At 48.5% G+C, this 13,213-nt stretch overlaps 1 protein-coding gene across 1 annotated transcript; it reads right to left on the minus strand.

The window, feature by feature from the left end:
* Nucleotides 1–2,400: 2,400 nt before the first annotated feature.
* Nucleotides 2,401–12,283, minus strand: LOC139450954 (proline-rich protein 36-like). The gene is made up of 2 exons (XM_071232778.1): nucleotides 12,202–12,283; nucleotides 2,401–4,688 (listed from the first exon to the last, which is right to left on the minus strand). The coding sequence occupies exons 1-2, from the start codon at nucleotides 12,281–12,283 to the stop codon at nucleotides 2,401–2,403; spliced, it is 2,370 nt and encodes a 789-aa protein (XP_071088879.1).
* Between the last annotated feature and the right edge of the window lie 930 nt (nucleotides 12,284–13,213).

A 13,213-nucleotide genomic window follows, 5' to 3' on the forward strand; every position in this document is an offset into this window, starting at 1 on the left:
TGTGAGTAAGGGGTAAGAGTGAGGTTTCCTGGTGATATATAGTGATACCAGCTGCTTTGTGAGTGAGGGTTAAGAATGAGGTTTGCTGGTGATATATGGTGATATCAGCTGCTTTGTGAGTAAGGGGTAAGAGTGAGGTTTCCTGGTGATATATAGTGATATCAGCTGCTTTGTGAGTGAGGGTTAAGAATGCGGTTTCCTGGTGATATATAGTGATATCAGCTGCTAGACTACCCCACCTCCCCCCACAGCGTCATAACCCCATTGCACAAATCCGAATTGTATCAGGACCCAATCCAACCTGAACCCCATAATGTCAGGATCGGATAGTGTCAGAACTTCAAAGTACCAGAACCCCATGGTACCAGAACCTCACCCCGTGAAGATCCGGGGTAGAATAGGTCATCAGCAACCCATGCTTGCTGTAAAAGAGACTATGCTTGGCGACAGGATCGGGTGGTAAGGCTCGCTGACTTGGTTGATTCATGCCATCGTATCCCAAATGTGAGGAAAGATGCTCATGATGTCAATCACTGGATTGTCTGGTCCAGACTCGATTATTTATAGACCGCTGGAATATTACCGTGTGTGGCGTTGAACAAACAAACAAACAAACAACATAACCTCGTGGTACCAGAACTAAATACTTGCGACAACACCCCCCGCCCCACCCCCACTACCCCCCTCCACGCCTGGTCCTGCTTGTTTTGTCACGGCAGGTCAGCTATCATAATAACAGGCTTGACTTGTCCGTGCGCGCAAAGGGCGGACGTGCAGATGTTCTGGAATGCACAATAGACATAAATGGATGAAAAGAACACCCAGCAATGAGAGATGGACCATAAATGTCCACCCACTCTTAAAGCCATCTGAATATTGACAAAGTCTGCTTAATACGTGCCCTTCTCAATAAATAGCATCTACAGCTTGTTCGACCGCTATCTGATCAAATTGATAGGAAATGGCTTATGTATATATAAATCTATCTGTTTTGCTTTTCTATCCCAAATCTGTGACAGATAAATCTGTTACCAGGAATCACAGTAACTGTCAACAAATGTCTGTTATTAGCGGTTTAAGTTCTCACCGGGGATTGTTCAATGTGTCTTGTTGTCATTGTGGGGTTATGCCATTGACAAGATACATGTTGGCAAATCTCGTGATCCACGAGTCGATGCCCGTGTCACAGGCTAATGATAGGCCAGGGTGAAAAGTGTGCCCCTCGGACAGTCACGTGAACAATATGTGATAAACGTGGATAAAAATACACGTGTTTCTAAACAAGATCAGTTTACAAGACTAGTTTCCAGAATCCTAAACGTGTGGTGACATGATCGTATGTATTTTGGGTACAGGTGGCATTTTGTTGAATGCAAAGAGCCAATTAAGTTACAAAACACTATCCTTATAACGTCATATAGACACAAGCAAAGGGTAACAGGTGAGTGGTCAATATTGATTGATTGAATGAATATGGTTTTTCGCCGCTTTTAGCAATATTCCAGCAATATCACGGTGGGGGACACCAGAAATGGGCTTCACACATTGTACCCATGTGGGGAATAGAACCCGGGCCTTCGGCGTGACGAGCGAACGCTTTAACCACTAGGCTACCCGACCGCCCCGTGCGGAAGAGAAATGTGAAGTACGTACATTTTGTTTGTATTGAGAACAACATGTTCATTTTGAAAACTATTTATTTCTTTAATTCGGAAAAAAATCGCATTCCCGATTCTGAAAATGATTCTCGAAAAACGATTTCTCGTTGATACAAACCATGCGTAAGATGCACAGACTATATAGTTACTTTCAGAAGTTTAGTCTCCAAACAGCTTTGGACAAAGGTGAAATTAGCCCTTGAGGACCTGAGACGAGATATTCGTTTTCCCCTTAACACCCACCAACGCTTTTCTTCAGTCGACCCGGGACATGTCATGTATCAAGTACAGTCCCTCTGACTGTGTTGATGGATGCCTACAATGGTGTATGTTGCTACAGCTCGTCCCTACCTGCATGATATATATATACGAAGCCCGGAGACCGTCGAAACAAGGGGTGCTGGGCAGTAGGTGCGGAGGAACGTTTTGTCTTCGTGTGGTCTGTAGTTTGCCAGATTGCGGTCCTCTCAGCATACAGTTGTACGTTAACCTTTGTAGTGACGGGCAGTGATGGGAAGGTGCGCCCTGCTGTGGGGGAGGGGTTGGATGCTCGACAGGTGTAAGAGTTGGGGTGGTATAATGAGAGAAGAGAGGTAGGTAGACGCTTTTATCGGAATCATTTTGGGATTAAGATGGGAGATGATCGATGCTGATTGGGTGGTCTGGCGTCTTTGAGGGAAGGGAGAGTGTGGGTAGGGTCAGCTGTGCCAGGGAGAGAGCGAATGGATGGCAGGGAGGGTGGTCAGAGGGGTGAGGGGTGGACGAGGTACAGGGTGTCAGTGAGGGGTGGACGAGGTACAGGATGGCAGTGAGGGATGGGCGGGGTACAGGATGGCTGTGAGGGGAGGACGGGGTACGGGGTGGCAGTGAGAGGTGGACGGGGTACAGGGTGGCAGTGAGGGGTGGACGGGGTACAGGGTGGCAGTGAGGGGTGGACGGGGTACAGGGTGGCAGTGAGAGGTGGACGGGGTACAGGGCGGCAGTGAGGGATGGACGGGGTACAGAGTGGCTGTGAGGGATGGACGGGGTACAGGGTGGCTGTGAGGGGTGGACGGGGTACAGGGTGGCCGTGAGGGGTGGACGGGGTACAGGGCGGCAGTGAGGGATGGACGGGGTACAGAGTGGCTGTGAGGGATGGACGGGGTACAGGGTGGCAGTGAGGGGTGGACGGGGTACAGGGTGGCCGTGAGGGGTGGACGGGGTACAGGGTGGCCGTGAGGGGTGGACGGGGTACAGGGTGGCAGGGAGGGAATGACGGGGTACAGGGTGGCAGTGAGGGGTGGACGGGGTACAGGGTGTCAGTGAGGGGTGGACGGGGTACAGGGTGGCAGTGAGGGGTGGACGGGGTACAGGGTGGCAGTGAGGGGAGGACGGGGTACGGGGTGGCAGTGAGGGGTGGACGGGGTACAGGGTGGCAGTGAGGGGTGGACGGGGTACAGGGTGGCCGTGAGGGGTGGACGGGGTACAGGATGGCAGTAAGGGGTGGACGGGGTACAGGATGGCAGTGAAGGATGGACGGGGTACAGGGTGGCAGTGAGGGGAGGACGGGGTACGGGGTGGCAGTGAGAGGTGGACGGGGTACAGGGTGGCCATGAGGGGTGGACGGGGTACAGGGTGGCCGTGAGGGGTGGACGGGGTACAGGATGGCAGTAAGGGGTGGACGGGGTACAGGATGGCAGTGAAGGATGGACGGGGTACAGGGTGGCAGTGAGGGGAGGACGGGGTACGGGGTGGCAGTGAGGGGTGGACGGGGTACAGGGTGGCAGTGAGGGAATGACGGGGTACGGGGTGGCAGTGAGGGGTGGACGGGGTACAGGGTGGCAGTGAGGGGTGGACGAGGTACAGGGTGGCAGTGAGGGGTGGACGAGGTACAGGGTGGCAGTGAGGGGTGGACGGGGTACAGGGTGGCTGTGAGGGTGGACGAGGTACAGGGTGGCAGTGAGGGGAGGACGGGGTACAGGGTGGCAGTGAGGGGTGGACGGGGTACAGGGTGGCTGTGAGGGTGGACGAGGTACAGGGTGGCAGTGAGGGGTGGACGGGGTATAGGGTGGCAGTGAGGGGTGGACGGGGTACAGGGTGGCAGTGAGGGGTGGACGGGGTACAGGGTGGCTGTGAGGGTGGACGAGGTACAGGGTGGCAGTGAGGGATGGACGGGGTACAGAGTGGCTGTGAGGGTGGACGAGGTACAGGGTGGCAGTGAGGGGAGGACGGGGTACAGGGTGGCAGTGAGGGGTGGACGGGGTACAGGGTGGCAGTGAGGGGTGGACGGGGTACAGGGTGGCTGTGAGGGTGGACGAGGTACAGGGTGGCAGTGAGGGGAGGACGGGGTACAGGGTGGCAGTGAGGGGTGGACGGGGTACAGGGTGGCAGTGAGGGGTGGACGGGGTACAGGGTGGCTGTGAGGGTGGACGAGGTACAGGGTGGCTGTGAGGGTGGACGAGGTACAGGGTGGCAGTGAGGGGAGGACGGGGTACAGGGTGGCAGTGAGGGGTGGACGGGGTACAGGGTGGCTGTGAGGGTGGACGAGGTACAGGGTGGCAGTGAGGGGTGGACGGGGTACAGGGTGGCAGTGAGGGGTGGACGGGGTACAGGGTGGCAGTGAGGGGTGGACGGGGTACAGGGTGGCAGTGAGGGGTGGACGGGGTACAGGGTGGCAGTGAGGGGAGGTCGGGGTACAGGGTGGCAGTGAGGGGTGGACGGGGTACAGGGTGGCAGTGAGGGGTGGACGGGGTACAGGGTGGCAGTGAGGGGTGGACGGGGTACAGGGTGTCAGTGAGGGGTGGACGGGGTACAGGGTGGCTGTGAGGGTGGACGAGGTACAGGGTGGCAGTGAGGGGAGGACGGGGTACAGGGTGGCAGTGAGGGGTGGACGGGGTACAGGGTGGCAGTGAGGGGTGGACGGGGTACAGGGTGGCAGTGAGGGGTGGACGGGGTACAGGGTGGCAGTGAGGGGTGGACGGGGTACAGGGTGGCAGTAAGGGGTGGACGAGGTACAGGATGGCAGTGAGGGATGGGCGGGGTACAGGATGGCTGTGAGGGGAGGACGGGGTACGGGGTGGCAGTGAGAGGTGGACGGGGTACAGGGTGGCAGTGAGGGGAGGACGGGGTACAGGGTGGCAGTGAGGGGCGGACGGGGTACGGGGTGGCAGTGAGGGGCGGACGGGGTACAGGGTGGCAGTGAGGGGCGGACGGGGTACGGGGTGGCAGTGAGGGGCGGACGGGGTACGGGGTGGCAGTGAGGGGCGGACGGGGTACGGGGTGGCAGTGAGGGGAGGACGGGGTACAGGGTGGCAGTGAGGGGCGGACGGGGTACAGGGTGGCAGTGAGGGGCGGACGGGGTACGGGGTGGCAGTGAGGGGCGGACGGGGTACGGGGTGGCAGTGAGGGGCGGACGGGGTACGGGGTGGCACGACGAGACCGCTTAGCTCGAGGCTAGGATTGATAAAAAAAAGTATAGTTAGAGGTGTTGAGAACAGTTCAATCTGATAATTGATATGTAATGTACGTTAACCTGAGAACATTAAATGTGATCATTGAACAGGAATAAGTGAAAGAGGGGTGGGACAAGGTGGTGGTCGAAAGGTCAAGCGGGAAGATGAAGGGGTGGATGTGGTGGGTCGCCTCAGCGTGAGAGATAAGACATTGTGGGTGGGAAGAAGGTTGAAGCCCGGGGGGTGGCCGGTATTGACAGGGTTGGGTGGGGCTTATTTCTTCCGCAAATACCAGTCGTCGTAGTTCTTCGTCTAACGGTTCAACTTCTTGCTAAAATGTTTTGCTTTCTTCGACAGAACCCCCCCCCCCCCCCCCCCCCCACACACACACACACACACACCTGGATTTATGAGCATTTCCATATGAAAAATCCAAATAATGTTTCCCAATTTAAACACATGGTTATACTACATCAGTATGTAGCTGCTTTAATTATTCTGATCAAAAGCAGCAAGGTGCACTACCTCGTATAAACCAGGAAGTACATGTTAACAAGTCATGTTCTTGAGGTAGTTGTAAGTAATCATGATCAATAGAACTACGTCCCACTGATGGCGTACATTAGACACACTAGACCTACGCTCCGCTGATGGCGTAGATAAGACACACTAGACCTACGCCCCACTGATGGCGTAGAAAGGACGCATTAGATCTACGACCCACTGGCGGCGTAGATAAGAAACACTAGATCTACGCTCCGCTGATGGCGTAGATAAGACACACTAGACCTACGCCCCACTGATGGCGTAGATAAGAAACACTAGATTTACTCCCCACTGATGGCGTAGCCAAGATACACTAGATCTACGCCCTAATGCTTGCGTAGACCAGACCACTAGATCTGCGCCCAACTCGATAACGTCAACACGAAAAGCATGTTGTTAAATCTAGACTCATCGATATAAAATTATATATAAAAAGAAAAAGTCACCGGTGGTAAAAGGTGTGTGTGTGCGTGTGTGTGTGCGTGCGTGCGTGCGTGCGTGCGTGCGTGCGTGCGTGCGTGCGTGCGTGTGTGTGTGCGTGTGGTGGATGCATGGGAGGGGAGCTGCCTACTGGTCTAAATATTATATGTTTTGTCCTGAATGGTGTAAAGATGTCTGGTGATAAAAAAAAATGCCACTCCCCGCATGGGCGACGTCTAAAATATTGATTCCGTGTTTACCGATATGTGCGGCCTTCAATCAAATATACTCCAAAATGGAGCCCAAAAACAATGCTCAATTTTAGGCAATCTAGACTTGCCCAATCATTCTAGCCTTGAGTTGGGCTACTTTTCAATTTATTTTCTAGGGTCCGGGATATTAACTGTGTATGTGTCCCGTGTGTTATATTATAGGCTGCCGTGTGTTACACAACGCGTCGTCATTACTCCAAAACCATCACCCCCGAACAACAGTTTGGGGTGTAACGACTTGACGGATGTCCATGCAGCATTCCGGACCGTCCTGACGTCGTTAATGAGTGACTATGGTTTTGCGCCGTTTTTAGCAATATTCTAGCAATAGCATGGCAGGGGACACCAGAAATGGGCTTCACACATTCTACACATAAGGGGAATCGAACCCGGGTCTTCGGCGTGACGAGCGAACGCTCCAACCACTAGGCAGCCACTGCCTCCTTACATATATAGTGACCTAGCTATGGGATTTTGTTGAAACGTCTGTCCGATATTAACGTGGTTCTGCTGTACGTAAATATGTAGCATAGAATGAACTAAAATCACCAAGCACGACTTTGCTTTCGTAAGGTCGCTGTTGTCATATTAACGTTGTAGAGCGCATATATATGGGCGGCCATTCGGTCAAAAAATACAAAGTTGAAAAAAAGGACACAAGTACGCTATTAAGGTCAAATTTTACGAATAAAGAACTAAATGTTACTACTAAAGGTCAAAATACAATATTATTAGTCAAATGTTACGAAAAGACGTCATAAGAAAAGAAAGAACAATGTGTACGAATGAACGTCAGTGAGCACGAAAGGACGTTTTCAATAAAGAACGTCAGTGAGCACGAAAGGACGTTGACAATAAAGAACGTCAGTGAGCACGAAAGGACGTTGACAATAAAGAACGCCAGATGGCGCTGCAATTTGTAAAACATTCCGAGTTTAATCGGCTTTTTTCGCCGTGTATATGATAACTGCATGCCGAGGTGCACAATGTATTACCGTAACGTCATTCCTCGTGCATTCACCGTCTGACGTCACACATATATATATACATGTATTTATAATGTATAGTACACATTGTGTATAAATATGTTGCGTTAAGCTTTGTCACCGCTTACGGCCTTTTCATAAATACAGTATACTGTGTAATCCAACATCTGCCTAACATTGGTACATGTATTTTGTATACAACCTTAAAAAAACACTCACTTAAAGCTAAACTAGGATTCATCAACAGTGATCCAAAAACTGTTCATGCTTGGTGCAACACGAGGGTGCTATGATGCCGAGTTTTGTTTCAGACGCACATTTTCATCTGAAAAGTGAACGTTGTGCGAGAGTTTGTATTATTTAACAGCTTTTCGGAAACCGTGTGAGAATAAAATGCTGCCTTATATATGAACAACACATATATATACCAAATGGATTTGTATGCATAGATCTATGTATAACTTACACATTCGTTAGGACCGTCCTGACGTCGTTAATGAGTGAGTATGGTTTTGCGCCGTTTTTAGCAATATTCTAGCAATAGCATGGCAGGGGACACCAGAAATGGGCTTCACACATTCTACACATAAGGGGAATCGAACCCGGGTCTTCGGCGTGACGAGCGAACGCTCCAACCACTAGGCAGCCACTGCCTCCTTACATATATAGTGACCTAGCTATGGGATTTTGTTGAAACGTCTGTCCGATATTAACGTGGTTCTGCTGTACGTAAATATGTAGCATAGAATGAACTAAAATCACCAAGCACGACTTTGCTTTCGTAAGGTCGCTGTTGTCATATTAACGTTGTAGAGCGCATATATATGGGCGGCCATTCGGCCAAAAAATACAAAGTTGAAAAAAAGGACACAAGTACGCTATTAAGGTCAAATTTTACGAATAAAGAACTAAATGTTACTACTAAAGGTCAAAATACAATATTATTAGTCAAATGTTACGAAAAGACGTCATAAGAAAAGAAAGAACAATGTGTACGAATGAACGTCAGTGAGCACGAAAGGACGTTTTCAATAAAGAACGTCAGTGAGCACGAAAGGACGTTGACAATAAAGAACGTCAGTGAGCACGAAAGGACGTTGACAATAAAGAACGCCAGATGGCGCTGCAATTTGTAAAACATTCCGAGTTTTAATCGGCTTTTTTCGCCGTGTATATGATAACTGCATGCCGAGGTGCACAATGTATTACCGTAACGTCATTCCTCGTGCATTCACCGTCTGACGTCACACATATATATACATGTATTTATAATGTATAGTACACATTGTGTATAAATATGTTGCGTTAAGCTTTGTCACCGCTTACGGCCTTTTCATAAATACAGTATACTGTGTAATCCAACATCTGCCTAACATTGGTACATGTATTTTGTATACAACCTTAAAAAAACACTCACTTAAAGCTAAACTAGGATTCATCAACAGTGATCCAAAAACTGTTCATGCTTGGTGCAACACGAGGGTGCTATGATGCCGAGTTTTGTTTCAGACGCACATTTTCATCTGAAAAGTGAACGTTGTGCGAGAGTTTGTTTTAATTAATTTAACAGCTTTTCGGAAACTGTGTGCGAATAAAATGCTGCCTTATATATGAACAACACATATATATACCAAATGGATTTGTATGCATAGATCTATGTATAACTTACACATTCGCTAGGAAAAATAGCTCGCCATAAATAAAGAAAATCGAGTTTCATCTATGACGCCAGCTTTCGTTTTCAAACCATATTTATTTCGCTTGTTTACATCCACATTTATATGTGTGACGTCAGACGGTGAGTGCACGAGGAATGACGTAATACAGTGTGCATCTCGGCATGCAGTTATCATATACACGGCGGAACAAGCCGATTAAACTCGGAATGTTTTACAAATTGCAGCTCCATCTGGCGTTCTTTATTGTCAACGTCCTTTTGTTTTCACTGACGTTCTTTATTGAAAACGTCCTTTCGTGCTCACTGACGTTCTTTATTGAAAACGTCCTTTCGTGCTCACTGACGTTCTTTATTGAAAACGTCCTTTCGTGCTCACTGACGTTCATTCGTACACATTGTTCTTTCTTTTCTTATGACGTCTTTTCGTAACATTTGACTAATAATATTGTATTTTGACCTTTAGTAGTAACATTTAGTTCTTTATTCGTAATATTTGAGCTTAATTGCGAACTTTTGTCCTTTTTTCAACTTTGTATTTTTGGACCGAATGGCCGCCCATACATATATTCACGTGGAACCAGGAAGCGATGCCAGTTTAGAGACCCGGTAACACACTTAGGGACAAGTTCGACAAGTTCGGTGGGTAAGTGAATGGTGGTTCAGCAATATTCTAGCAAAACCACTGCGAGCTACACCAAGAATAGGCTCCGCATGTGATGAATCGAACCAGGGTTGACGCCCTTCTGTGGTTAGTAACCAACAGACACAAATGACGGGATCAAGACTTGGACTGTATTGCACTGGTGTTGGTGCATTTGGGGAGGCATCGCGTTTTTGGAGTCCATAGGACCTATCTCAGTGCATCGTCGGTGATCATTCTGCTTGTAATTCAGGAATCTGTTACATCAAATTAAAACAGATTCTGAACTTCACATAGGACTGTTGAAAGACATCCCGCACTAATGGCAATATGGCTTCCATCCTTCTATTGCAACGTTTTGTGGACAGCCTAATACGGTAAGCAACTACGGGGCCTAACAAAACCAAGACGGATTTCGTCATCACCTTCACAGATCGCAACCACCGCCCTCTACAAAGTCCATGCAGTTCGACCCCACCATCCGTCGCCATTATGACGTCATCAGTCTGTGTGTAATACAGCGCCCTCTGTGAGAGCCTCTGCACATTTGGCCCACCCTGGTGTAAAGTCAGCTCCATCACAGTATCAGTGTTATAATTATGCATTCTTCCACTGCCACAATTGCATCCACATGCAAAGCGAAAACAAGCCACGCAGAAGCAAACCGAATATACCAGTCTAATGATGGTTCCAAGGATCGACCTTTCCCCTGCCGAGTGTGAGGGGTATTATCATTGGTAGACACACAACTCGACTTGAAGAGGTGGAAATAGCCCGGACAGGGACTGATCATGTCGATACAACCCTAACAAGGCAACGCACAAATAAACGCATTCATTTATGGTGAGCACATTCTGGTCCGTCCGTAACGAGCCAAACTTTGAACAGTCTTGAAATCTAAGGATGCCCTTAGTACCATTATATAGAATAGACAATTGGTTTCTTGCCCTGCGCTTAGGGGAACATCAAAAGATTTCCAAGTTTCTGGTTATGTGTTTGTTTGTTACTTGTTTGATGTTTGACACCGCAATATTCCAGCTGTATGACGTCAGCCTGTAAATAATCGAGTCTGGACAAGACACATGCGATCACCGGGCCTAAAGACCCAATCCAGTTTATTCGTCTCGTACGACAATCATAGGTTTTGTTGCCCTGCTATAACCCGGATTATCACGGGATGGCTGCGGTGACGTGAAGATTTACGAAGACGTTATTTTGCATGTTTTTAATTAATATATAAAAGGGGAGGGGTCCTAAATAGGATTGTTTTCACAATAGTCCATTTCTCTTCATAGTTATAAAATCTTGTGAGTGAGTGAGTCATTTGATATGGTTTTACGCTTTTTAACAATATTCTCGCAATATCACTGCCGAGCACGTGCACTACGAAGAGGTTTCGTATTGTACCTTTGTGGGGAATCGAGAAGGGACCTTTGACTTGACGAGCGAACGCTATAGCCGTCACGTGAAGATCCGGGTTAAAATATGTCTTCAGCAACCCATGCATACTTGCCGTAAAAGGCGACTATGTTTATCGCAAGGGGAGACTAACGGGATCGGGTGGTCAGACTCGACTTGGTTGATGCATGTCATCGCATCCCAATTTCGTAGATCGATGCTCATGATGCCAATCACTGGATTGTCTGGTCCAGACTGATGTATCTGGAATATTGCTGAGTGCGGCGTTAACAACACACAAGTTATTCCGAATCAAACAATACGGTATTAACTGTTACAAAGGGATGAAGTTCACATTATTCACAAGTAAAGCCAAGTGAAACAATGTGGTCTGTTCGCCCACCTGTTTTATCATTTCAAGTTTCAGATAAGATCAACCAGACATGTGCTCTGAGTTAGCTTTAAACCTGACCCAGAAGACACGTGTAAGTTCATCTAAAATGTCTTGCCTGTTTGTTAGGGGCTCTCTTCCATCCACGTTATAGTTGCACAAAGTGCAGGAGTAGTTACCGTGAAGAGATGAGTGTTAACCTTAGACTTGAACACAGAAAGAGAAGGAAAGTTCTTGAGTTCAACTGGGAGAGACTTCCACATTGAGTGAGTGAATGAGTTGGGTTTAATGACGCTTTGAACAGTATTCCAGTTATATCACAGCATGTCATCTTGATGTGGGAGGAAAGCCCGAAGTGATGCAGGTCTCAGACGTTTACCACTTCGGTCAAACCCACAGGTATGGTGCTGACAAACCTGGAAACATTATCGGGGAAAACCAGGATTCGAAATCACCGATCATAGGATTCTGGCGTGCCCAAGGGACGCAACCCTGCACTGACAATTTGCACCTTGGATGACTGGACCACCCGTGCCCCCTAATTTCCACAGTAAAGGATCACAGTGTACGAAAGATGTTTGTCCAAGAGTCTTGAGATTGAGTCTTGGATATCAGAGAGATTAAGCTTATGATGGCATATTCCTGTCTGGGTTGTACATCTCCACCAACTCTAGGAAATAGTGTATTATTAATAAGAAAGTCTCATACCTGTAGTTCTTTCGTGAATATCAGAATCAAATTTCACATTCAATATTTCCACACGGGGTAAATCCCAAAATACCTTGGGTGAATTGGTCCCCCGTGTCCCATGATGGACTAACACCCAACTCGAAGGCACAGGGTTCCAGGCCTGTGGACTGCATGCCCCGACATGGAAGATCGTTGCATCTGAAAGTGACTGGTTTGCCTGTTCCAGATGAAGCTTGATGTACAGTTTAACATGAATACGCCATTCAGACACAGTATACTAGCTCCGAGCCGACCAGTCCTTGTTCGGACCCTTAATGCCGAGCGCCAGGCAGGGTAACAATAAGTACCATCTTGAAACGTATTTTGGTTTGACGCGGCCGGGGATCGAACCCACGGCCTTCCGCTCTCCGGGCGGATGCTCTACCACTAAACCACGCAGGCAGTCTACTAGTCATTGAAGATAGGTAGTTCTCTCCTATAGGGATGTTTCGGCTTTAACATAACCAATGAATCAACGTGACTTATTTCGGGTAAGTGGATACGGTATTGCACCTGTTTAGCGACGTTACGGTAACATCACGACGGGAACCGACCCCGAATTCTCCGCACTACACTTTAACCACTGGGCTACCTCACCGCCCTTTATTATATACTACTCAAAATTTGATAAGGATCGTAGATATTTTTCTTAATAAAAAAACAAAATAACTGCATAACTGGCAATATTGTGTTCAAGTGAAATCAAAAACGTCTCCAACACACGTGCACGTGCATTTCATGCCATGGGAAATGCGTTTCACATCACAGTTCATGCTTTTGCTACCATTGCACGATTTCCAATCAGGCAACGGTGTCTGATTCATTCTGAAACTGTAAACTCAATTGAGTGTTTACAATACGTTTATCTACGCAATGCCCCCTCAACGTGTAAGGCGTCGCCTGACGACAGAACAACTGGGCAGATGTATTGGAATGCTTGATGCTGGCTATTCACAACGTGACGTTGCCAATGCACTAAACGTCAGCCTGAGCGTTGTAAGCAGGGCCTGGTCCCGACAGCAAAATTTTGGTACAGCAGCACACCGACATGGGGGTGGTTGTCA

This window comes from Haliotis cracherodii, unplaced genomic scaffold (genome assembly GCF_022045235.1).
Source record: "Haliotis cracherodii isolate W230 unplaced genomic scaffold, xgHalCrac1.p SCAF_8, whole genome shotgun sequence".
In the NCBI taxonomy this organism is placed as follows: domain Eukaryota; kingdom Metazoa; phylum Mollusca; class Gastropoda; order Lepetellida; family Haliotidae; genus Haliotis; species Haliotis cracherodii.

Coding starts and splice junctions, on each gene's coding strand:
- LOC139450954 (XM_071232778.1), bottom strand. CDS start 12,283: ATGCAGTCCACAGGCCTGGAACCCTGTGCCTTCGAGTTGGGTGTTAGT. Junction 4,689..12,201: donor GGGGGACCAATTCACCCAAG/GTATTTTGGGAT, acceptor CTCCCCTCACAG/CCATCCTGTACCCCGCCCAT.